The 26715-nt window shown below is 46.3% G+C and overlaps 1 protein-coding gene across 1 annotated transcript; it reads left to right on the forward strand.

The window, feature by feature from the left end:
* MOD1 (NAD(P)-binding Rossmann-fold superfamily protein) lies at window positions 1–26322 on the forward strand. The gene is made up of 12 exons (XM_087399365.1): window positions 1–513; window positions 776–885; window positions 989–1044; window positions 1140–1224; window positions 1440–1487; window positions 1636–1710; window positions 1888–1999; window positions 2401–2452; window positions 23200–23251; window positions 23382–23439; window positions 25467–25565; window positions 25675–26322. Exons 1-12 carry the CDS (start codon window positions 141–143, stop codon window positions 25842–25844), a joined length of 1290 nt encoding a protein of 429 aa, XP_087255491.1. The 5' UTR covers window positions 1–140; the 3' UTR covers window positions 25845–26322.
* The last annotated feature ends 393 nt before the right edge of the window (window positions 26323–26715 follow it).

The following is a 26715-nucleotide window of genomic DNA, read 5'->3' on the forward strand; positions in this document are numbered from 1 at the left end:
GCTCTCGAGGAGCGAGTAGGTGTAGGTAGGTGGCATGGGCATGGTAGAGCAAGCAAGGACATGGCAAATTCAAAACCAGACAAAATGCGCAGGGGCTTGTGAAATTGCATCGCCATTGTCGCCCCTCCTGCCGTCTCCGAATGATCTTAGGAAGGCTTGTCTTGCCCCGCATCGCTCCTATCCTCGCCTCCTCCTCCTCCTCCTCCTCCAAAACCTTTTTCTTCTGCACAATGGCCTCCTCTCTTTGCAACATGCATGCCGCTCTTGCTGCAGCTCCGCCTGCATCCTTTGGCCATCGCACCTCGTCCATCTCTCTGGCACCTCCTTGCCCCATGCATCATCGCCTTCAGCCCTTTCGCTCTTCCTCGCTTTTTTGCGGGCGCCACTTCTCCAAGTTGCCCGACAACGGAATCAAAACCAGGCAAATGTCCTCACAGAGGAAGGGATCCTTCCAAGTTTCGGCCTCAGCCAACGGGACAGGAGCTACAGCTGGGCTGACTATCGATCTTCGAGGTATGTTTTCATTTTCGCTGTGTCAAGCTCTGGCAGCTTGAGTCAGCGTTCTTACAATTTGGGATGGAATAACCAGTAAACCAGACTTCAGGGAGAACTGCTCAGTGCGTAACAAAAAGCAGCAGAGTTACGTTGCATGCCAATTTTACGTGAACGTTTTCTGAAGCCTCTTCCCTGGGAACTTTATGGAGGTGGCGGCACATTTAAGCACGGAATGATGCGACTGTCCTTTTTCAACTCATTACTTGAGCTTGCTTTACAGGTAAAAGGGCTTTCATTGCTGGAGTCGCAGACGACCAAGGGTATGGGTGGGCAATAGCCAAGGCACTGGCTGCAGCTGGAGCAGAGATCCTCGTTGGGACTTGGGTTCCCGTACGTATCAGATTAAAGTTATAAAAACGGAGGTCTCGTTTATAAGTACTTTTCTGCATGTTTCTTGCGTTTCATTCCCGAGGAACTTTCTGCTGATTTGCAGGCCCTAAATATATTCGAGACAAGTTTTAGAAGGGGGAAGTTTGACGAATCTCGAATGTAAGGACTTTGCTTGATACTTCGTGCTAGCGTATGATTAGTCAGTGCTGGCTGAGAATTACAACTGATATGTGAATTCCAATTGAATTATCCAGGCTTCCCAATGGATCCCTCATGGAGATTGCCAAAGTTTATCCACTTGATGCTGTTTTTGACACCCCAGAGGATGTCCCTGAAGATGTAATTACTTACAGTACCTGTATAATGATTTTCGTAGGATGTTTCAGGTTTGGCTTGTTTGAAGTACAGGAATCGTAAGCAGTGGAGGTGTTGTTACTGTAGGAAGCGTGCGCAATGTTAAATTTTGTAATTTCAATTTCTCTGACCCAAACACTAAAGATGGGTATTCTTGAGACTGATGACGTTCCAACATTTTTTTTTGTCACATACACCAGATCAAAGCGAATAAGAGATATGCAGGGTCATCCAAGTGGACTGTACAGGTGTGCATGCACCATCACATTGTATCGGGGCTGGTTGTTATTGCGTGCAATTCTGCAGTAGGACGGCTACATAGTGTGCAGCTCAATCTTGTGATGGTCTCTTCACTGCATGAATATTCTCTTGGAACGTTGTCTTGTATTTTGGCAGGAAGTGGCAGAGAGTGTGAAGCAAGACTTTGGCAGTATAGATATTTTGGTACATTCATTAGCCAATGGTCCAGAGGTACGATTGGATATTTAGCTTGTTGGTTTGCTTCATATGTGTGTGGGCGCGTGTGTGTTTTGTAAAGTTAAATCCACTTAATCGTGATACTGCAACTTTTCTCTGTGTGTGTGTGTGTTGGGGGGGAAGGGGTAAAGTTAAGTTGACTTGATTATCATATTGCAAATTTTCTGACAGGTGACCAAACCACTTCTCGAGACTTCAAGGCGTGGTTATCTTGCTGCCATTTCAGCCTCAAGCTATTCTTATGTGTCTTTACTGAAGTATTTTGCACCTTTAATGAATCCTGGTAAAAATTTCCAGAACTCTATACCCAAGAGATACAGCAACCTTATGGAACCTAGATTGCAACTTTATGCTTGGGGACAAGAGAGAACTGAAGCGTAGCTTGCTTGCTATGTAGTTTCGTTTACTATGTTGTCTGCTTCGTAAAGACCCTCTCTCTCTCTCTCTCTCTCTCTCTCTCTCTCTCTCTCTCTCTCTCTCTCTCGACATTTGTTGGATCACTAGACATGCAGCAGGTTTACATATGGCTTTTGTTAAGCTCCTCTGTCTTTAAAATCTTTGTTTTTTTGGGGAAAATTCGGATATTCTACTTTATGAACTTTTTGAAGCTTATTATTATTTTTTGTGATTGAGAGGGTGAAAGCGTCAAAATGGAAAAGACTTAACACACCTCTTGTTCTGCAGGTGGGTCATCTCTTTCTCTAACGTACCTAGCTTCAGAAAGAATCATTCCTGGGTGAGTTCCAATGTTTATTGTTTTGTTTATTGTCCCCTTTCTCACCCTTCCTTGCCTCTCCTTTGCCTTTATTGTCTCTTACTGAAAGGGATATTGTGGTCACCTAAATGTGGCTTTATTTTTTCTGAGCTGATTAGAGTCAGGGCCTTGGGAGTTGAACATAGGCCAGCTGGATATCAACTCTTGGGGAAGTTTTACTCATGAGTGAAACCACGAGTCACCTTAGAAACTAGCAGATGTTGTCGAATTTTGCTGTGATGAATTTTTTATTTACTTTTTGGCATCTAGATCAATTAGGAAACATGCATTGCCGAAGTTAATCTACTAAAGTCTACTTTAGACTGGTGCAAAGATTTTCGAATAGTACACGCCAAAAGTTGCTCGTGAAGGATGCATTGCGGTCAGAAAAAATCTCAGAGTAAATGATCCTTAGTTGCCAAAAATTGATCAGCCGCCAAGCAATTTTGAAAGACATTGATTTGTCAACACCTTGATACAAGAGTATGATATTCAGTTGAGATATTATAAAGTAAAGTATAATGTGATAGTCGATGCGTTGAGTTGGATATCCAGCCTATGGTAAATGAGTTGAGATTTACTTAGTTTCATAATGAGTTTGTCGAGTCCTTTAAGGATAAATGTAGACATGGTCACCTTTACTTAAAAAATTGGAATGTTAATAAAAGGGATTCCACGGAGATTACATTGGATGATGATTATCGTCCTATAATTCTAACACTGATATGCAAGTAGTAGCGCTTTATCTAAGATGAAGTAATAAGGACAGTTGTGGGAAAAGTACAGCATAGTAGATGGTTTTGTAAGGGTAGAATTTATATTCTGGATTGTAAAGAAAATAGGCACCAACTTTTATATGAGTGGCATGAGCGCTGAATATATTGGACTTTAGAAGACTTATTCTCTTTTGAAAAGAGAGTTCTTTTGGTTGGGTATGAGTAGGACATCCATGATTATGTTGATAACTGCTAGAATTGCCATGTAAATAAAGGAGAGCATATTAAGTCAGACGCTTGCTTCATCCCATTTGGCAAACAGGGGTTTATCGAGAACACTTGGAGTCACGACTGTGTGGGTAATAGTTGATTGATTGATAGGATGGCTCAAGACCCTTGAGTCGGCAAGATTGTTTGTAGAAGAAAATTTCAATTTGTATGGGCTATCACGGTGTATTGTTAGTAATTGTGATAGCAAGTTTGATGGTCACTTTTGGGATCTGTCTTTATATCAGCATGCTTGATTATCCGTAGTCGGATGGTCAGACAGAATGTCTCAATCTGGGTTTTGTGGCCCTTCCACAATACTTCAGAAAATTTGTGAGCTTGATTAGAAGTTAGCCTCACTGGAAGGATGCAAGTGCATCCAGAGTTTCATGTTAGTCCTTTGAAGAAACACTACTTGAAGGTGATAGTTTGGTAGGAGAGGGGATTCTCATACACTTATTGAACTTCCATTGCTTTAAAAGAAAGGCATGCTTATTCAATAATATTTAAGGATGGTTTAGGATAGAAAGCTACCTAGGAAAGTCCAAGCAAACTAAAAAAAGCAGTTTCGTAATATTATTGCTTAGGATGTCAACTTTTCTTAAGATGGGAGGACATGTTGGGGTTGCATGGTTAGGAAACTAGGAGGTTAGACAATGGTCACAAGTAAGTTAGTTCTAATTGGTATAGAGGGGCTAGTAGTGCCCAGATAAGAAATACAATTCGTACGGGCTAGGTGTCCTAAATGTCCGTTTGTGAACCTTGATTCAGAAGATAAAGCTACCTAGGAAGGCGTGAGCAAACTCAAAAAGCGGTTTCATAATTTGCTCAGGACACCAACTCTTTTTAAGATGGGAGAAAGTTTGGGAACTAGAGGTTCGATGCTAGTTACAAGTTAGTGAGTTCTATGTGGTTTGAGGGGCTAGTAATGCCCCATATAAGGTAGTACAGTTAGTATCAACTAGGTGTCCTAAACGTTGGGTTCCTCTAGACTTTGGCAAATGGGCAAAAATTTAAATACTTGTCTAATTGTCGTTGCTTTGACCCTAAAGGAGAACTAAGCAGCACTCCTTTGGAGAAAGCCACCCTTGGGACATCTTTCCTCCATATTTTTGTTGATTTGTAGGTCTAGAGTGGTGTTGTCACACGGCTCCTTGACTTGCTAAGGAGTCACCCACTCTTTCTTTGCCTTATGCTTTTAGTGACTCATGCACTAGAATAGTGCAAGGAACTAAGCCCTTGCATGGCATGACTACACAAGATTCTGCTTGCTTTCTTATTTGTTTCCACTTATGTTGTTTGAGGACATCAATGGTTGCAATCTCTGTCTTCGCGTGGGTACTGATAGGGTTACAATTGGAGCACAGCTTTATCTTATAAAGTCTGCGAGCTGCCTTTGAAATTTTGAGAGGCTGACATGAATGTAAACTATGAGTTAAGGAGCATACTTTACACATTTGTTTTTAATATTCCTTCCACTACAAAGGTAAGCCAAGCTTCAGAAATGCAGTCCTACCCTCAAGGATTGAGTTTCTCAAATCATGGCATAAGATAGCGACAAGCAGGCATATGCATGATATATATGCATCATATTCCATCACAAGGTGCCTACTAACATAAAGGTCACGGGCCGGTTGTATCCACATGTTTCCCTTGCCCTTCGTCAACAAGGTTGGATACCTTGAGTTACGTAAGTTTGGAGATCAGAACCATGCATATACACCTTGGATCTCTGCAGAAAGCACTAGCCGTGAAGGTGCTGAGTATGGAAAAAACGATAAAGGCTGAAAGAAGAAAAAACCAGCCTGTTCTAGAGAAACCCAGCTCATTGCCTAGGGAATCTCTAGTACAGGGGCTAACAGCCAAGTGGGGGGGACTATACAACCAACGAATCCCTTGCGGAGTGAATATGTAAAAAATTCCTATAGGCCAAGCCTTGCAGAAACGTGCGTGCCTCGTGAGTCGCCCTAGAGCTCGGGGTCCCACACTACCAGGTGGAGCACAGGGTGTAGATGATATCCTGCCAGATGGCGACCAAGGTAGTCGAGGATGGAATCGGATGCTCACCCATCACCAGACTACAACGAGCAACCCAAATGTTCCACGCCATGATACTGGCTACCACCTCCCACACGCTATCCTTTGAGGGAAAATGAGGATCCCGGCTATCAGGAGGGACCGCCTCATGGAGCTCTATCCTCTGAATGCTGTGACCCTGTATCCGGTAAGGTGGAGAGACCTCATCAATTGTTTCTGGGCCACCTTGTGCCTCTCCCTCGAAGGGGTCCATGTCGAAGAGTCCATTTGAAGCCTCCTGCCAATCCAAGTGGCATAGGAAATGAAGGGCACCTCGTCCACCTGCTCGGTGAGGCCGATCCTGGAAGGCCAAAACCACTCTCTCGGATCCCATTGGACCTCCCTCAGTGGCCTACCCTTCTTAAAGCCAGAGGCACCATCTAGGTGCATCTTGCTCTGGGATGCTGGGAGGATCACTCCTTCCCTAATCAGCCCACAACTCTAATCATCTGCCAATGAATCCCATTCAGACTCTCGTCCATCTCTGGGTCTCTCTCAGTGAGTGTGTGAAGTAGGCCTCTAGGCTCTAGATGGAAGAAACCAGGCTGCTTGCTGCCTCTAAGTGCGAATATTGCCAGGCACAAACTTTCTTGTTTTATTTCAGATGAACATGCAAAGATTCCTCCCTCTTCAATTAGTGAACTCCTTCCTTCCTCCCCAGGCACAACACCTCAAGCTTCTACAAGCAAAGTCCCCTCTACTTTTGATGCTGTTGGTTCTACCTTTGCTAATATATAGTTTCAGGTATGTAACATTGGTACCCGTTCAAAGATTCCCTCAGAAATTCATTAAAATTATAACTTTTTTAAAAAAAGGTAATATTTTGCATAGTGAATTTTTCAAAACTTTTAAAATCCTATCAATTTTGGTATATAATGCCCACAAATTATGAAGGACCTCGACTACAGAGCACAATATCAATGTATTTAGAAAAATCAAGAAGTCTGTAATTTTTTTCCCTTCCTTTGACCTTTTATTTTCAATAGAAAAACTACATGATACAACTTTCATTCCTGTGTGTAGGAACTGCTATGTTCGATGCATGGTGGAATAGGAAAAAAGGAGAATTGACTTCATCATTAGTGCATACAATCTTGAGCACCCCAGTCCAAGAAAACTGACACAACCAACTGCTGTCCATCCGCATTCGGAGTCCCTCCCACCAAGACTCAAGGATGGTTAGGCCTCTACAAGTCAATACGGAGTCTCTGTCATCGAACGGAACAGGGAAAAGCTCAAAAAACGACTTTTTCTTTGAAAGCTCTTAACAGGCTCTCAAAACCACTTCGCAAAACCAAAGTGACTTTTCCAAAGGTTCCTCCAAGGTCCTGCATACTCGGATGCAAGTAGAGTCACCCACAAAGCTTCCCATAGAGCTTCTCCTTCCTCCCACAGAGCTGCTGAGCTTCAAGCATTCACGCACGCTCAGCTAGATCACCCGGGCTCTAATACCAGTTGAGAGTGCTCTCAACAGAAGCAAGAATGGAAGAAGGAGAGAGAGAGACAGAGAGCCACACAAGTTTTGGTGGGTGCAGAACCACCCTAATCTTCTTTTTCATTCATTTATATATGTGTTTGAGTATTGTACATAACCGGGGTAAAGGCATAGTGACCTTTAACCCCCACAACCTCCCACTTAAAGGACAATATGCCTTTAAGGGAGAACAACCAGTGAGCATACTATCCAATGCCCATCAATACACGACAATACTCAAACCGCTGACTAGGTAGACTCTTCATCAGCATATCTGCAGGGTTATCATCTGTATGAACCTTGACAAGCTCTATGCGCTTGTCCTCAAGTGGTTGTGGGGGTCAAAGGTCACTGTGCCTTTACCCCAGTTATGTACAATACTCAAACACATATATAAATGAATGAAAAAGAAGATTAGGGTGGTTCTGCACCCACCAAAACTTGTGTGGCTCTCTGTCTCTCTCTCTCCTTCTTCCGTTCTTGCTTCCGTTGAGAGCACTCTCAGCCTGCCGAACCTCCGTGTCCTGGAGCTCAAGGCGTGCACACTCAAATGTATCACTGAGCCATTGGAATCTTGGGTCCTGTTCCCTGAGCCTCTCTATGGAGGCGAGGTCTCGTACTAATGCACGTTCGCGCTCCTGAAAAGCCCTCCTCTGTCTAAGGGCATGAGACTGCAACTCATTGCTGCTCCTTTGAATCGCATTTGCCACCCACGCAGCCCAGCTCTCGCAGGGTATTGACTCTGGCTGTCGCCAAATCTCTGCAATAACCAGCCGAACCTCCTTGTTCTGCAGTAGGTCCTCTAGAATGTGTACCCCCTTTTGGGTTAGACCACGACAAGGCTGCTCTAGGTGTAGTAAGGCTGGCGAGCTGAAACTGGACCAGAAACCCTAAAAACGAATCACTACTGGCAGAAACGCAGCCTGGATCTTCGATTCGCAGCAGATAGTCACCAAGATAGATTTCGAATTTTATAGAAATCAGGGAAAAACAGCATCTAATATTTTCATCTGACGAGGAGCAGCAGCAGATTTCTTATGGGAATCAAAACGAATTGAGAGAGGGAGAGAAAGAACATAGATTGCTATTTCCATGCAATATTTTTGCAATATTTCACAAGAACTTCGCGATACAAACTGGAGAACACAAACTGAATCTGAATTCGAGCACTTATCTCAAAGATTCTTCGCGATAGAACAAAGGGAGAGAAGGAGATGCGACACGCACAACACTAGGGCCCACAAATAAGGGTTGGACCCCTCGGAGGTCTTTATTGCAATAGAATAATACTTTGTACACCTGGCTCATGAAAGAGCATAAGTCTGAGTACAATCTTGAATGAATTTGGGAGGCCAGTGGCCTAAAATATCTAGCTTTGAATTTATATATAATCTTCACTTTATGACAGATATTCTGGAGAGGCTTTCTATTCTTAGCAAGGTGTTTCAAAGCACCTTTGTTGAGATTTCAGCTGTCGTAAGTCTCATTAATATTGAGATAGAAACAATTACGACATAATTTATTCTCTCTTAGCTTTTTTCTATAAATATAGACTAGGCTAAAAGCTACTTGTACAAAAAGCCAAGCTTTTAGTCATTTTCCTTCTAAATCTGGTGCTCTGGAGCTCTTAGGCGACTTTTAATCTTGTGGGCCCTCCTTTTAATGAGGCTCCCCCTTGTCTTTACTTTTTGGGCTATGTGGGACCTCCCCACTCTTGGGTCCTTTTTGCACTCTCTTAGGTCCACATGGCACAAACAAATTCCAACACTTTAACCCATTAAAGGTTAGCGAAATGCATGCATTCCTAGTTCTTGGACTAATCCTAGTCCCTTGTGGGCGTCCCCACAGTTCTCTTTTACTAATGCAAAGCAAAAGTAAAACAAAGCTTATTCTAGTTAACCAAAGTCAACTTTCTTGACCATCGTCAATGCAATAAAGACTCTTCTTTATTTCTTGGGTAAATACCAATTGGTGACATCCCCTCAGCTTTTAATTAGTTGTCCTCAATTGAAAAGCTTTATACAGCTGTAAACTTGGGGTTACCTCCTCTCTTGGCATCAATTGCCTAATAGTTCTGGTACTTGGCAAGATACCCGCATATAAACTTGCCTCTGGGTGCTTTTCTTCTTTGTGCGGTACATTGTCTGTTCTTGTGGGAGGGTCTCCTCCATCTCTTCCACTAAAGTGGATCTTGGAATCTGGTAACTTCCGATCATTGTCTTGTGGCATTCTATGCTCCTTTTGGCCACCTGACCTTCCAGGGCACTAGGCAGCCACACGCCTCTCTTTTTGCAATTAACACACTTGCTTTCCACATGGAGATTCTTGCTTTTCTTTGGCAATTCCTGCTCTTTAAGAGCACTGGGCAGCCATAGGCCCTTTTTTTTCTTGGCGTAACTTGCTCTTTAAGAGCACTGGGCAGCTATAGGCCCTTCTTTTCTTGGCGTTTCCTGCTCTTTAAGAGCAATGGGCAGCCATAGGCCCTTCTTTTTGATTCTGGATTGATTATTCCATCCAAGCATTTTCCATGCCACTACTATGCAATAATCCTCTTGCTATGATCAACCCACCCGAGTCCTTTCGATTTGGTGCCATTCTCGATCGTATCAATAATCTTGGTCCTAATTCCTTGGAATGACAAAGCTCTTCACAACTCTGTTTCTAAGAATCAACATAAGGTTTGTAGATACACTCAGAGAAGTTTCCCATCCGGTACTTTAATGTCGTTCGTTCTTGGCAAATCCATTGCCCTTTCACTTGGAGTTGATTGCTTCTTCTTTGACTTTCACAAGCCGGACTAGAGATAGTTCTGAAAGGATTGCTTCTTCTAAGGGCTCTGTATTCCCCTCGGCTCTTTGGCTGAACTCTTGCTTTAAATCCGAATAAAAAGGAAGCAATAAATCACATGGCCAATATTTGGCATATCATACTCATTGACTTCTCATTCATGAGAGGTGTCTTCTTGAAATAAATTCAAGAAAACAGTCCACTTTTCTCTTAGATCTTCATAAGGCAAACTTTATCAACATAAAAGAGATACTTAGCCTTAATAAAACTGTTTCTTGGAATCTTTCCATATCCTCTTTCTTTGAGAATCCACCCAAATCTTTTTGAATGAAGTCATAAACTCCATACCGATACTCTTCCAAGTATTGTAAAGCTCAACTTGGAAGTTAAGAACTGAGCATTGGCGAATATTGCAATTCTGTTCATTGATTTGGTGCTTCCTTATACACAAAATATCTTCATACCAAACACTTACCGTGTTGGTCAAATAAACTTGGAAGGTTCTTAAACTTTCCAAAAGGATATGTAATTGACAGATGAACTGTAAAATTGTGTCATTTTGGCCATGATAATCCATGAGAAACCATAAGTGTTCTTGTATAAAACAAATCCCAATGGAAACTATTGAATGATAGAATCCTGAAGAAAATACTGGGCTAATAGTGACCAAATAGAATCTTGTCACATAAAAAAACTGGTTCTTGAATATATCATGCGCCCTCATATGAACTTATGTTTATTCAATACAAAATTCCCAATAAGGAGATGGTGGAATTATAAGAGTCTTGACTTGGTCATTGATGACCATGTTCAATACTGCTATAGAGAGCTGGTACTTGAGCATGTCATGCTCCACAACAACAAAACTGAATTTCATATCTCTAGATGAAATCCTCTGGAATGAGATGGCTGAAAACATATAGCTGTGTCATAATGGAATGAAATCATTTGCATGACTTCAATGGAGATACGTAGAACATACTACCTGCAAGTGGGTCTTGTCCTCAAATCTCCATTGTACTTATTCTCTCCTGTATGAGAACTCTTCAAGCTATGCTTGAATCATATTAACTGGGAGCTTTGGAGCTGATTGAGAGACTAGTTTTTGTACTTGATAAAACAACGGATCATATAAGGTCCAACTGTGTTTTTCTCAATATCCATAAAGGATATCCATACTGTGAGTCCATTATCTGGACCAAATAAAAGAAACTGGTCCCTTAAGATGCTTGGAATAGTATAATCCAGAACTGAGGTAATATAACTTAAAACTGAAATACTTGTTCAATAATGACCACATGGAATTCTGCCATAAAGGATCTGATACTTGATCTTCTCACCCTCCATAAGAACATTACTTCAAATAGGATCTGATCTTGAATCTGTCATGGATATAACTCTTGACACTTCTCCTCTTTGGCATAGGCTGCTCCTATCTAGCCTCTCAAGCAATCCATCATGTTGCCTTTGGCCGAATGAGAAGAGAAGGTTGCCAGGATCCTGCTGAACTCTGGCTCTCTCCAGGGGTCTCTGCCACTGATTGTGAAGAGTCTCTGCCACTGATCGTGAAGGGAAAAAAAGTTTTGTACTTTCCTTTAATTTTTGTTTGGTTAGTTTTCATGGCAGGGAGGAGGCAGGGGGCGCTAGAAGCATTTGTGCTGAGATTCTCCTTTGAACCAGACTCTTTTTGATCACAGTCTCAAAAGCTCAATGGAGCTTTTGATGATCTGCACCTATGGCATTGAAGCACACGTTGTTTCTCAAGGGAAGGCCTTCCCACTTCTGCAAGAGCAGCAGTGCTGGCAACTGCACACCTAGAGTAGGGTGCACATATGGAATAAAAATTGTGCTGAGATTCTCCTCTAAACCTGAGTCCTTTTGATCACTGTCTCAAGTGCAGAGCTATGATGTTCCTTATGATCTGCACTTATTGTTAGAAATCACCCAACAGCGGAAGACTGATAGAATAGCCCAGGAGCTCACACAGTGTGTGTGTGGGAGTGTGGAATCCCAAACTTCTTAAACTTGTGTGCATAGCATAGGTGTGCAGACTCATCAATAGACAATGAACCAACTCGATAGAGAAACCACCAAAATAATATATTTCCGTCCAAAGCTATGGAGATCCAGAGTCCCACCAATGCTGTGGTCCTCTGATCTTACCACAAGGTCCTTCTCCTATCTGCCGGGTATCTCTAGACTCGAGCCCGCGTGCTCCACCTCGAGCGTCTGTAGACTTTCTGTGCAGAACTCTTCCACCTTGCTGTCTGCAAACCAGCCGAGGTGGGCAGCACCTTTTTTTTTTTTCGCAAAAAGTAGTGCTAGTTATATTGCTTGAAAACGAGAGTATAGAGGGCCTAAAGGCCAGCGGGCTGCAATCACAAAACGGATACAACCCGAGGTAACAAAATACTAATTACAAGCCTCTCAGGGCATAATCATCGGAGTGTGGACAAACAGCCACGGTGGGGGGGAGTAATGCCACTGAAGACTCTGAGCAGAGTGCTGGAAGAATAGCTCTCGATGGTCCGAGTCGCGAAGGAAGCGCCGTCTCTTCTCCTTCCCTGCGGGGACTCCCCCTGAATCTGATCCTACTGACCCTTGAGCGTGTGAATGATCGTGCTCCAAATGTCCGCTAGGGTCTGAGTCTGATCTCCTAAGGTCTGCGCGCATCTGGAAGTCCAGATATGCCAGCCTGCAATACTCCCTATGATCTCCCAAACTGGGTGCCGAGTCATCGCTCCTGCATCTGTCTCTGTCAGATGCCAAGGGAAGCTGTCCATGTATGCCCAGGTGGCTTGCATGATGAAGAAAACTGGATCCTGCCTAGAGAACTCATAAGCCAAGTGATGTCCCATCTCGGTGCTGCACTAGCAAACGGCTCCCCAAGTGACCGGTCCTAGCTCGGGTGCAACCCTCGCTAAGATCCCCATGACTCCCTTCCACACTGTCTGAGCATGCGAGCAGCTCCAAAGGCAGTGCTTCAGGGACGACTCCTCCTGAAAACACATCTGGCAGTGCCCTTCCTGCCCCATCTGCCTCAGCTAGCTGCCAGCTGGTAGCCCCTTGTGGGCCACCATCCAAAGAAAGTAAGAGATCTTCCTCGGCCGCCAGCTTGCCCAAAGAGTCTTCCAGAATGTGCGAAGAAAGACCAGAGATATCCCTTGGGCATACCAACTATGTGCCTGTGTGGGTAGCCCGCGCTGGAGAGCCCTAAGAGCACGCCTACCAATACGCGCACTGTATGAGAAGAAGGGGGTAGGGTTCTCTGAGGTCTCCGGTGGTGGCCAACGCCACTCCCCTGGGTCCCACTCCACCTCTGTCAAGGAACGGCCCTCCCAAATCCAGAGTTTCCAATCCTGGTCCTGCATAATCAGGGGGTCTATATGCCATGTTTTCCTTTGCAGCCCTATGATGCGAAGGTGCTGCTAGGGAAGCTGGGGGTCAATCACGGCCTCTCTGCTCTGGAGACGGCTATCATCGGCGACGGAGAAGAAGTGAATTGAGGAGCCTGAGAAAAGGCCTGCAACCACCAAAGGAATGCCACGGGGTGTGAACTGCCCTAGCCACCTCTCATCTCCCGGGAGGAGCTGTCTGGTGATCATGGGAATCCTCCAACCTGCAGGAATGGCAGCATCGATCTCCGCTCGCCGAGCGATCCCACGTGCCGTACCTACTGCTGTTGCCAGCTCACCTGGGCTCAGCTGGCTATAGACATCCCTCCAAACTTGGAGCGAGCGTGCGGGCCCACACGCCCAGAGCGCCCAAGGGATATGGGATCTCTCTCCAAGCCGGCGACCTATATCATCTGTCACCTGGCTGCTCCAGATCAGGGGCTGTCCGTCTATCTCCTCTCGGCAGCTAGGGGGAACCTGGGAGAGGCTGTGCCGCAACTTCCTCCAGACTGAGATGAGGCTACGGAGGAAGGGGGAACGGGGCTGAGTCAGTGGGGCAGAAGTGAAAATCCATTGGATAGACGGCTGCCAATCACCCCCTCTGTGGGGGGTACACGCGCTGAGACCATGCTGAAGCAAGAGCTTCCACGTCTGCCCTCCTGGGGTCAGACCGCGGATGACTAACTTGCCAAGTAATGCCTGACTCTGCAGTTTTGGATCTATGATGCCAAGGCCGCCCTCTGTATGGGGGAGAATGACCATCTGCCAGGCGACCCGGGCTCTGGTGGTGTCGGAACCATCTGAGCCAGACCAAAGAAAGTTTCGCACCAGTCTCCTCAGCTGGGCTACACACGATCTTGAGAACCACTAGCAAGAGGCCACGTACCAAGCGGTGGCAAGGACCTGGTTGACCTTAAGGGCCCTGCCTGCCATAGCCGAGCCGTGCTCCAGAAGGCTAGCTTCCGTCGTATGGAGACTAGGACCGGTAAGAATTGCTGAGTCGGCGTGATATCCAGGTCTACCTGGAATCCCAGGTAACGTGTCGTTTGTCCTCTAGGGATCCAGCGAAACCCCAGGAAAATACCCCACTGTGAGTTGGCTCCCGGATCCGTAAGAAAACCAAGTGACTTATGCCAGTTGATTTTCGCCCCAGCGGCTAGGCAAAAAACCTCTAAGGACAGTCTCACTCTCTCCAGTGACTCGATATCATCCTGCACATACAGGGCTGTGTCGTCTGCATACTTGGAGTCCAGAAGTTCTGCATCGTTCCGAATAGGGAGGCGCATCCCTCGAAGACCAGTGGTACGGGCTCGTAGGAAGTGAGTCATGGCCTCTGCAAAAAATAGAAAGAGGTAGGGCGCAAGCGGGCAGCCCTAATGCACCGAGCGCTCGAGGGTGAATCTCTCCCCCATCCTGCCGCTGATGATAACTCGGCTGGAGGCCGACCTGTAGAGGCTAGCAATACCTCTGATCCACTCGTCCGGGAAACCAAACCGAGAGAGTGTACCTCTCAAGAAGGACCAGTCTACCCTGTCGTACGCCTTCTCAAAGTCAAGGAGTATGGCAAGGTGCTGGCCACTGTGCTGGGCCTCTGAGAATGTGAAAATGTTGTCCAAAATGCTGCGATCTTGGACAAAACCAGTATGGGTGTCATGGATCAAGTCATGTAGTAGGGGGCGGATGCGGCTACTGATCATCTTGGCGAGGATTTTGTAGGCAGTCGGGAGGAGGGTGATAGGGCGCCACTGTCTGATCTCCTGACGGTCCCCCCCTTTGGGGATGAGGCAAATCAAGCATGTCGCAAGGCTCTCTGGCATCTGTCCGCTGGAGAAGATATGCTGGAAGGCTGCGAGCAAGGGCTGGTGGACTTGCTTCCAGAAGGTGGTGAAGAAAGCTCTAGAGAGCCCATCCTCACCTGGGTATTTCTGCCCATCAATAGCGCTCACCGCATCCTACATCTCTGCCACGGTGAAAGGGGGGAGAAGGGAATCACTCATGCTAGGTTGCACGAGCGACGGTGTATACCTCCACACCACCTCTCTGCAACGGCGGGCACGAGGCTCTGGGGGCTCCTGCTGGAACAGGGATCTGTAGAAATCTGTCGCCAAGTCTCGGACCTCGTCTGGATCTGTCCTGACACTACCATCCTGCGCTCTAAGAGATCGGAGCTGTTCCCCTGCTGACCTCTGGCCATGAGTCCTGAAGAACTCTCTGCACATCCTGTCGCCTTTCCTAGCCCAAAAGGACTTGGAAGCATGAAACGAGAACTCTGAGCGTCGTTGGGTGATCTCCTCTAGCAAGGCTCGGGCTCTAATCTCCTGCTGTCTGAGCTCCTCAGAGCCTAGAGAAGGCTGTTACATCTGCTGTATCGAGGCGAGATCTCGTCTGAGACCCCTCTCCTTCGCTCACCACTGCTGCCTGGTGCCCGAAGCCGTGGCATCTCAGACATTGATCTGGGCGACCAGTGACCATAATGCGCTGCGTCACCACACCTGTGTCCGTCTCAATCTCGAACTCCGAGGGGATACACTGCGGATCTAGGATTGCCACTTTGACATGTGGCACCCCTTGGGCTGCCGTCACATCAACGAAGGTGTCCTGCATGAGCGAGCCAAAGTGCGCCCCTAGGTCCTTGATGATCGGGCGAAGCTCGGTTGTGAGGCCTGGGAAAATGAGGGTAACTGGATGGCGAGGAATGCGGAAGCGGGCGTCGAAGTCCGCTACACTGAAACCCCTATACCATGGGACCATAAGGATGATCTTCCCACCCACAGAAGTAGGGGACCGTCTGACCATATTGCTCGCAGCCTGTGCTGAGGAGAGCTTGAGCCAGAAGATACCACGTCCCATGAGTGCAACCTCCTCAATGTGGCTGTCCTCAAGGTAGAGGGTGGACTGCAACCAGTCCCTGATGTCTGCTCGTGAAGGGGCGTAGCCAATGACTCTCCCATAAACGGATGTCTTGGAGAAGTCCGTGGCGGCCTGCTTCACCAAGGAGACCTGATGCTCTGTTAGTGTTATGCGGTAGGCTGATGGATGGGGGGGGGTCCGTCTGGGCCACCGGTTCCGAGCTCACGGCCGCCATACCGCACCGTCAAACTGCGAACGCTCCAAAAGGTGGGGGAAGGAGATGGCAGAGACGAGGGAGGGGGGAGTGGGACGGAGGCGGGGGAGGAAAGAGGGAGGGATGGAGAGGTACGGGGAAGCGGGGGGAGGAGAGATGGTGGAGAGGGAGCGAGTGGCGGAGGGGGAAGGAAAGGAGGAGGGGGGGGGGCAGCGCAGCGCAGGGCGGGGAAGAGGAGGAAAGGGGGAGGGTGTGGCAGCGCAGCGCGAGAGGGGGCGGGGAGGAAAGGCGAGGAAGGAGGGGAAGGGGGGGGCATCGTTGCGCAGCTGCGGGGAGGGGAAGGAAGGGGGGGGGGGTGGTAGCGCAACGCGAGGGGGGGGAGGCAGTGAGAGGACGGAGGGGCGGAGAAGGGAGGAGAGGGGGGGGGATGGCGGGCGGAGAAGGAAGAGAGGGGGACGGAGGGGCGCGGCGGGAGGCGGCGGAGAGAGAGGAGGGGGAGGGGAGAGGGGGCCGTTCAGCGCGAGGGGGGGGTAGACGGGAGCGGGGGAGGGGAGGGGGCATTCGCAGGAGCATGCGTGGGCAGCACCTTTAGTGACTAGGTCTGCAGCTCTCCAGCCTCTATGTCCTCCTGGATGTAGGCTCATAGGCTGCTGGTCTGCTGCCCCTTCTGCTCCCTGAAGTGCTGCTGCAAGTGATGAGTAATGAGGGCCTGGAGGCCCTCCTTTTATAGCCGCCAAGGGCTGCTGATAGAACCGACCAGTTTGGCCGACCAGACTGGGCTGTAAAAAACCAACCAGGTTGGCTCCTCTCCAAGCTCTATATAATGGGCCTCTGCCAGGCCCTTTTGGGCTGCTGTCAGGCCCCAAACTTTGCAGGGTACAGCCCCCCTGGTTTGCCCATCTCCAGGCCTGGTTGGCTGGCTCCAATCAGCCCCAAACAGCCTCAGGCCTGAACCAGGCCTGCTGGTTCCCCCTTTTTTGCTATGCCACTTTTCAGGTCTGTTGCAGGTCAGGATCCTGCCCACAGCTTCTGCCATGTGGATCGTCTTTCTCCTGGGTATACTCCGCCATCTGGTGCTGCTCCAGATCTGCCTCTTCCAGGCCAGATCCATGCTAAACATCCATAGCCATTATTCCGTCCATGAGCTCCATCTGTTGCAGCCACCATGGCCCTTCCAGGTACCTCACTTTTCTTTATTCTTTGATTCCTGCCCACATGGCAGCCATGCTGCTACTCATGTGTCTGTCTCTCAATCCCTAGGTTCAAACCCCCCCCCCCCCCCCCCCCATGCTCTCCTCATATGGGGGCTTACAGATGGGGAGGTGACCTTTCAACACTTATGGCCTCGAAGTATACTGTCTCTCAAGGGAAGTCCTTCCCACTTGTGCTACAGCAGCATGTTGGAAAGAGGGATAGAATCACTCTAACCTCTCAACCTCTCTTCGGAATAGAAAGTTGAAACAGCTCAGTCTTACTCACTCAATGATGCAGACCATGCAAGAGAACCTCACTCTGATGATAGTGTATAGACAACCCAGTATAGCTGCTTATGCTTGGGCACTGATGACAACATAAGTGTTGCTTTGCTTGCTAAGTATGTCTTCCTTTTGTTTTTCATAAAAGTTTTTGTTTACCTGTTTTTTCTTCTCTTTCATTTTCTCTTTTATTTTCTTTGTAGATTTTTGATCTTTAGAACAACAAAAATTCCAAATTTGTATGATTGGACTTATTCTAGTCTTACAAAGGTATATACATATAAGAGAGAGTGTATGAGAGAGAAACTCAGATGTATTCCTCCACCAAATAGTGAGCAAGGCACAAGCTCAAGATGAGCACAAAAGACCAGAAAAGGGCTGGAACCTAAATGCTGAGATCACCCCTCCTCTTCCTGCTCCACCCTGCCTTGTGTAGGCTTCAGTAGCTGCCCTGGCTGATGCTGAATGAGGAGGGGAGGGGGCCTTTTTATAGGATCCAATGAGGGCTGATCAGTCTGACTAGGAAGGGGGCCAAACCCTGCCCTATACTGACCACCACTTCAGGGCCATTTGGCCGACCTGGCTGGTCGGCTAATAGGCCTGCCAGGCAGCCTATAAAAGGGGCTCCTGGCTGCCCTTATGTGCTGCTCCTTTGCAGCCTGCAAACCCTCTAGGGAGGCACCTATGTTGCAGCCTTCCTCCCTCCACAAAACTGAATTGAGATCCCCCCAGCCTCCTATGATTATATGCTCCTTTGTCCCCACAAATAGGGGGCTCACAGGTGGGTGCATGGATGTCTAACACCCCCTCTCAATGACACAACTATGGGTCGATCCCCATGCGTCGAATGAGGTGCTCCATTTGCTCCCGTGTGAGAGCCTTAATGAAAACTTCGGAAATGTTGTCGGCGGTTGGACAGTACATCAGCTCCAGATCATCGTTGATGATGAGCCCCCGTTACGAAGTGCTAATGGACTTCAATATGCTTTGTAAGTGCATGGAACACTATTTCTTTGTGATGGCTATGCAACTCTTGTTGTCGCACATGACCACTGTCGCCTCCTCGTGAAACACTTCTATAGAGGAAAGGTCAATTGAAGGTTGTTTCTTGCTCAGCCAGGAAATGGTCCCTGATGCATTGATCTCTAACACCCCCTCTCAATGACACAACTATGGGTTGATCCCCATGTGTCGAATGAGGTGCTCCATTTGCTCCCGTGTGAGAGCCTTCATGAAAACGTTGGAAATGTTGTCTGCGGTTGGACAGTACATCAGCTCCAGATCATCGTCGATGATGAGCCCCTGTTACAAAGTGCTAATGGACTTTGATATGCTTTGTAAGTGCATGGAACACTATTTCTTCGCGATGGCTATGCAACTCTTGTTGTCGCACATGACCACTGTTGCAACCCTCCTCGTGAAACACTTCCATACGCAGCTCGGTACTCTGCCTCTATAGAGGAAAGGTCAACTGAAGGTTGTTTCTTGCTCAGCCAGGAAATGGTCCCTGATGCAAGCACCAAACAGTACCATGAAGTCGAACGCCTGGTGTCGCTGTCACTTGCCCAATTGTGTCACAGAATCCGCCTAACTCAGTCCTTGTGGTGTGTGTAATCCCGTATGTGCAGGTACCCTTCAGATACCTCAGCACTCGTAGACTTTAGTCTCCGTGCCTGATCCCCTGCACCTTGCTGCCCTGAGTGTTAGCCTAGGTGTGCAGCCCTTCTTCAAGCTCTTTGTCTGCTTGGTTCTCCAGAATGTAGGCTCCAATCTGCTGCTCCAAACCTGCTTCCTGAAGGCTGCCCTGGTGGATGATTCAATGGATGGTGAATGACCTCCCAAGGGACCCCTTTTATAGGTCTCAAGGCCCTCCAAAAGTGGCAGACTAGTGAACCGCCTGTAGGCCGATCCCACCAGCCCTTTATGGGGCTGTGGGGACCCTCCATGGGGCTGTGTGCTGGCCGACCTGGTTGGCCAGCCGACCAGGCAGCCCTCAGCCCTATATAAGGGCAGGGGACTGCCTCTTTGCAGCCCTTTCTGGTCCCACCCTGCCCCAAATACTGCGCAGCCCTGCTGCCCTATTTCCGCCTGATGTCAGGCCATTGCCAAGCCCTGAAACCTTTCAAACAGTTCTGTACACCCTCTGCAAGTATCCCTTACAGCGTGCGCCTGCTCTGCCCTATGTTCCATGCAGCCAGGTACACTTTTCTGTGTGCTGCCCACATGACAGCCCATGTGGCAGCCCCTTCTTTCCCTACGTACACATACGGGGGCTTATAGATGGGGAGGTGACCTTTCTATCTCCTTCTCCTCCAGGGTTTCATTCAAGAATGCTGACTTCATGTCCATTTGGAGTATGGACCATCCGTGATGGGCAGCCGAAGCGATCACCGTCCGAATAGTGGACTAGTCGTTTTGTGGGGGCAAAGTTCTCGTCAAAGTCCGGTCCCTCTGACTGAGCATAGTCTTTTACCACCAGTGTTGCTTATATTTTTCCAGGCTCCCATCAGACTTGAACTTTAGCTTGTGCACCCACTTGGTACCTATTACCTTCTGCTTGTAGGGTTTGGGCACCAAGTCCTAGGTGTCATTTTTCAGAATGGCGTCCATCTCTGCCTTAATGGCAACTTGCCATTCCGGTATATCTTTCACCTCCTCAGAGGTTTGCGGTTTGTGGAGCTGAGCCACCAAGGCGAAGTTGGCTGAGGGTGCAGACACATTGCGTCGCGACCGTCAAACTCTTGATCTCGACTCGGGAATGTTCGTGATCCGAGAATCTTGCAAGGTCTTCAGATACCACATCGATAACTTCCTATCACCGGAAGTTCACTTCGGGGGTGGCTCTGGTGCATCTTGCTCTTCCTTTGGTTCCTTGGGATCTTCAATTGTCGTACCTCTGTAATGGTTAACTTGGGTGTTCGAACTTTGGGAACTTTGATGACCTCTTTTTTTGCTGGGGACGGTGTTTCCTCAAAGACCACGTCCCTACTGATCAAGATTTGTTTCTTCACCCAAAGAGGCGGTACCCCTTAGATTCTTCATAGTACTCAACAAAGACACACTTCTTGCTCTTGGAATCTAGCTTTGTCTTGTGATCTTTGTTCACATGTATGAATGCATCAGAACCGAAAATCCTCTGATGAGAGATAGTGGGCTTCTTACCATAGTATGCTTCATAGGGCGTCATATTTGTTCTGCAGCTGCACCCTGTGCACGACCTCTTCCACCTCCTTGCTGAGGAGGGGTATTAGGTGCCATACTTGCTGGTCGGATCTCACCCCCATTCACATAATCCCATAAATTTCGAGAAATTAGAATATTGCGTACCATAAAACTCCAGAGGGAGTAGTTGGTACCATCCAACTTGTCTTCCTGTGAAAGACCACCGAACTGAAAATCATTCTGATTTTGCTGGGTCATATCTGAGAAAGAGATTTTAGGAGATACAAGACTGAATTCCCTTACTGGGAATGAAATGCACAACTCCCAAAAAACACAGCCAAGCACTGGCTGTAAATGCAACTCAGATTTCTGCACTTGCACTGTCAGAAATCTGTCCAAGCATCAAAAACTCTCCAGAATCTGCCAAAAGTGCTGCAAAACACTTCAAGAAAGGCAGTATGGACTGAAATCTCCAAAATTGCTCTCCCAACAGAAAAGCCCCAAAATAGGCCCGAAATTGCAACCGGAAAGGGGCAAATTGATCAAAAGCCCCAAATGTTGCAAGAATTGCGCTCTGTCTGCAAAAGCCCCAAATTTCACTGCGAAATTGCAGTGTAATTGCAAAATCCCCAAATTTCTTCAAGAAATTGTACTGCAGAATCAAAAGCCCCAAATTCCGAGCTTGAAATTGCAACCAGAAAGGGGCAAAAGCACAGAAAGCCCCAAATTTTGCAATTTCAGTAGAAGGCCCCAAATTTCAGACCAAATCTGCAATGTTTGCTCCAAGTGCAGCCCCAAATTTGTTCAACACCTGCAAATTGACCCTTGCAAAGAATCCTTTGTTGAAAAAGACCTTGCAACGAAAACAATTGATGCACGAGGCAAGTTCAGCGTTGTACGGGCCTGCTGGTACGATTGTACGGATGACAGCGTGTACAACTGTACTGAATGTACGGTCAAGTTGTACAGACAAGCGCCTTGCTGTGTACGGTTGTACGGACAACCTTGTACGGCAACTGTACGGTAGCACGAGCTGTATGGGCAAGCAGATCTGCGAAGCAGGTACGTACGGCGTAGGTACTTAACGACGCAGGTACGTACGGGTACGCACGACGAACTGACTGCAGGTACGACTAGTACAGCGACGAATGGTACGGTCGTTGGTACGGACGGGGCATGTGCTACAGCTTCGACTAGCTATAGGAATCTGACGCAAGATGGTACGGATGGCGAGATTGCAGGTACGAGCTGTACGGCGCTGCAGTCGTGCTGTACGAAATGCGCAGGTACGTACGGTATGGTAGGTACAAGCAAGTACGGACGAACTGCCAGCGGAAGGTACGTGCAGGTACAAATTCCGTACAGTCGTACGGACTGTACGGACAGTCTTTGGATTGCTTCGAGCTGTACGGACGGGATGTAGCAGCAGGAGCGGCAGCAGGAGTGTGGGCTGGAGGCAAGAGCTCAACGAGGCTCTGATACCAAATGTGAGATTTTGGGGAGAGAGAGAGAGAGCAAGAGAGAGTGAGCTTAAGAGCTGAAAGCTTGATAGCTTGGTTGCAATAGAAGAGTGTGAGAGTACAACTGAAAGAGTGAGAGGTAAGGTTTGTCCTAGTGACAAGACCTTAGTAGTCACTAACCATAGTTAGTGAACTAACTGCGGTTAGGGGGAAAAACCTCTTAAAGAGGGAAAAGTGCCCCTAACTAGCTTATTACATTACATTGGTCACTGCTGAATTATATCTATAATTCTAACACCCCAGCCTCCGATGATCAAATGCCCCTTTGTCACCACAAATTGGGGGCTCACAGGTGGGTGCATTGATCTCTAACACAGCAGTTGTTAACAACTGCATACCAGAAGTAGGGTGCACATAAGGAAGAACAGGTTCATACTTTTCTTTCTGCCTGTCTTTGTTTTGTTTTTCTGCCGGCTTGGACGGGGGGTGTTAGGGGGTCTTATCTAAGCAGGGCCTTTGAAGGTTTACCTTAATCTACATGTGAAACTGGCAAGCAGAAATGGCCCAGCTGAGGGTTGTTATCTGCCTTGTTGATTGCCATGAACGTGCCCTATTCTTCGGGAGTAGGGCTTTGGTTTCCTTTTACACTGATTTTCTTTAAGGCAGGCAAGCCAGTCAATTTAGACCCAAGCTGCTCAAGATTGATATGCTTGCCATTAGAGGCTATGTCTTAGTCTAGATGATGAGTAGTTCACATGATCCTTCAAGAAGGTTACATTTGTAGTCTAGGCTCACATGGTATTTTACCCAATGTGTAGGAACTAACAAAGCTTATTTTACCTGTATTTTATAGGTATGGTGGGGGCATGAGCTCTGCTAAAGCAGCACTTGAAAGTGACACACAGGTATGCGATTGCGTGATGCTATTGTTTGTGTTTTTTACGTCTTTGCTGGTTGTAATTTTCTGAAGGTTGTCAGAACCTGTTCCTTAAGTGCTTTGAAAGAAATACAGCATCAAGTTTGTGCATCCTGCAGGTGCTTGCTTTTGAAGCTGGTAGAAAGCACAGTATTCGGGTGAACACTATTTCTGCAGGTTTGCTACTTCAGTATTCAGCCTTTTTTGTCCCCCCTCTTGATTGATTGCTTGCTTGATTGATTGAGAGAGAGATTGATTGATTGAGAGAGAGAGACAGAGACATCCACAGAGACTATCACAATTTATCGGACAGCCAAATTTGAAAAAGTAAAGCTGCCATTGAGTTATGTTACAGTAGTTATATCAAATGCATTTGAGAAGTGTGTCAAATGTTTGGAAACTTTTGATAAACAGACGTTTGAAAAATTCCATAGAAGGTGCAGCACTCTGTACTATTTGCAAACATAGACTTTTACGATTCCTTTGAGACCTACACTATTGTTTCATGGCAAACTACTGTTTTGATTCTATGGAAAATTGAGCGTGAGATTCCAAACTTGAAGCCCATTTCCATTTCCAGATTTTACTCATATAATGCTGTTACGCAAATCTTCTGGATGTGCGGAGCATTTCCAGTCTAGTGAGGCATGCTGACTAGGTAGAGGGTGATCTGGTAAGAGTACGAAGCCCTGCAGGCGTGAACAACAATCATGTGGGATGTGATTGGTTGAACATTGCATAAACTGTCAGTTGTGGCTACCCTCCTGAAAGGTGTCATCACCATAGTAAGATGGTGTAGACTCATGGTGTGTGGACCATGGAATGTGTAGACTCGTTGAAGCTGTAGATGACCAGTGCACCAGATTTGATGACGAACATAGTTGCAAATAGAGCTCTTTCCAATGCAAGATTGTATATGTGGGAATTCGCCTTAGTATTAATATTTTAGCTGTAGTCCAACTTTAGACTTTGCCACCATTACTACGCTTCCCCTTTTCCCTTGGTGTATCCAAATCCTCTGCTTCCTATTTAGTATTTTGTTTTTCCCCCAGAATGGTTTTTTTGCGAACCTTGAAATATTTGCAGCCTCATATCCCTTGCATTCCCATGTTTTAAGAACTATATTCAGGTTCAGTGAGGTGGTCTCAGATTGCTACTCCACTTGTGTCTCTTTGCAAACACCTAATACTTATCAGGATCTATGTGACAGCCACAAAGCTGGCTTACAATATACACACATATCCAATATACATTTTGGAAAGTGCCTCTGAACGGTTTGACAAGAATGTGCTGGTAGTCTTGATGTTTACAGTATGCATAGCCCATGGGGGTCGATTATGTTGTTATCAATACCTTTTTGTAATACTGTTTGGATGTTCTTATAAAATATAATGCGACATTCAAGCTATTTGATGGACTGGCGAAAATGTTGTGGAGACTCTTTGGGATAAGCGCAATGCGCATTAATTATGCCTGGTGGTCCTTCACAAATCATGTTTCCTGGATACAAAAGAGCTTTCCATCTATGTAATTTCCATTTCAAGGACATTGACCAGACCCTTCACGTATGATCTGCTTGTCAACCATTGAAACATACTTTTAGGTATACTTGATTGGCACAAGCCAAGGTGGATTCACGGCTTGTCATTGGAAGGAAAGAATGATTATGTATTGCAATAGTCCTAAAGATGTATGAGACTAGTGAACGGAGACACCAAGAGGGGTAGTGCCTAGAGCACACATTGGAAAATCCATTATTGAAATTTATATTAGAAGCATTTTAAAAAGAAGCCTCACCAATGCAGAGCTACTGAGAATCATATCTAACAAGACTGTCTCAATGTTTGAACTAGGGAGCAAAAACCAGTGCACATATTTCTTGGCAGCTGGTTGTGTATTTAGGAGAAAGTGGAAACTTTAGTGATTTTGTTCTGGAGGATAGAATTTCCTATTGCTCTTTTGTTTAAATCTTTCTCAGCTGAAAACTGTGCAAATGTCTTCCTATGCTAATCCTCCAATGCATGAGGTGGAATGTAGAACGAGTTGAAGTGACTGGTTTTTAAATAGATCATGTTTTCAATAATCATGAATTTGCGATGTGATCATTATCAAATTATTACATGATAGAAATAGAGGTCAGGTTTTGTCAATCTCAGCTCTGATGCAGTTCGCTGTCCTCAATGTCTATTTACTTTATTTACCAGGACCATTGAGAAGCAGAGCAGCAAAAGCAATTGGCTTCATTGATGACATGATCAATTATTCACTAGCAAATGCTCCTTTACAGAAGGACCTCGAAGCAGGTTGCTTAGATTCTTCCAAATGTTTCTAGCAATGCATGTCATTACATATACTAGTCAGCCATGTTTTACGTAGAGATCATAATCTCTTGATTCTGGCTATGCTCTGCAGAGGATGTTGGGAACACTGCTGCATTTCTGGCTTCACCACTAGCTTCAGCAATCACAGGCTCAGTCGTGTATGTTGACAATGGTTTGCATGCCATGGGCTTGGCAGTGGATAGTGCCTCCCTTATGCCAGTCACAGCAGCACCATCTGAAAAAGCCAGTGTCCCAGCTTGATCAGTGCCATCAGTTTGATCAACTATTGTCAGCTTGGCCACGCAGTTGCACCAATTGATATATTTGTGAAAGTATGGTGGGTGGTAAAAAAGAGATGCCACAAGTTCTTGTGGAATTTTAAAATTGGTACTAGCGAGATTAGTGCATGCAAGGTCTTCTCTAATTTCAGAAGGAATGACTTTGTTTTCACTTGCGGCTTTTTTCTAACAGCCCATCCGAGCTGGGTGGGTAAAAATAATCTGCAAGGACCTTCCCACATATTGGGTACTGTGTAACAGCTGGTATGGCCAGGACTTTTTTTGTTAACGTAATTTGCTATTTACTTTGTTGACCTGTAGGCCAACCTGAGTAGGCTGGATATGAGTTTACTGCTCAACTAAACCTTTTATGGCGATTACCTAGGCAAAAGTGTACCTATCAAAACTTATGTATTATGAACTTTCTCATCAAATCAAGGTGGAATAATTTGTTGAAAATACAGAAAGCACAGTGAAAAAGTTAGATGAAGAAAGGAGAGCACATTATATCATCAAGGTTTAGATTGCCTTCCCAAATTTGTAGTAATTAATTGAAAATATTAAGCAATGTCAATGCTAATCTAGTTTAAGTTGTTCAAAATAATAGGGAATTTGATGCATCTAGCCCTAAATTATCCTTGGTGGGTTTTTGTGGCTTACGAGTTTCATGAGGAACCTAATTGATTCAGCCCAACTGTAGAATGCTATATTTTTAGAAGGCAAGCTGCTTTTTGGGTGATTAAACAACTATTGGGTAAAGATTTTAAATGGATATGTTGATACTTACAAAACGGCAAACTCCGGTTGTGAAAATGTGCCAACCAAGTAAGCTATTTGTGGAAATGATTTGAACC

This window comes from Dipteris shenzhenensis, chromosome 28 (genome assembly GCF_047967505.1).
Source record: "Dipteris shenzhenensis isolate YYH24624 ecotype China chromosome 28, Dip_SZ_1.0, whole genome shotgun sequence".
NCBI lineage: Eukaryota > Viridiplantae > Streptophyta > Polypodiopsida > Gleicheniales > Dipteridaceae > Dipteris > Dipteris shenzhenensis.

What these genes read in the sequence shown, in the direction of transcription:
- MOD1 (XM_087399365.1), top strand. Translation starts at nt 141, where the DNA reads ATGATCTTAGGAAGGCTTGTCTTGCCCCGCATCGCTCCTATCCTCGCC. An exon ending in GCTGACTATCGATCTTCGAG is followed by an intron (nt 514 to 775) that starts GTATGTTTTCAT and finishes CTTGCTTTACAG; the next exon opens with GTAAAAGGGCTTTCATTGCT. An exon ending in TCAGAAAGAATCATTCCTGG is followed by an intron (nt 2,453 to 23,199) that starts GTGAGTTCCAAT and finishes TGTATTTTATAG; the next exon opens with GTATGGTGGGGGCATGAGCT.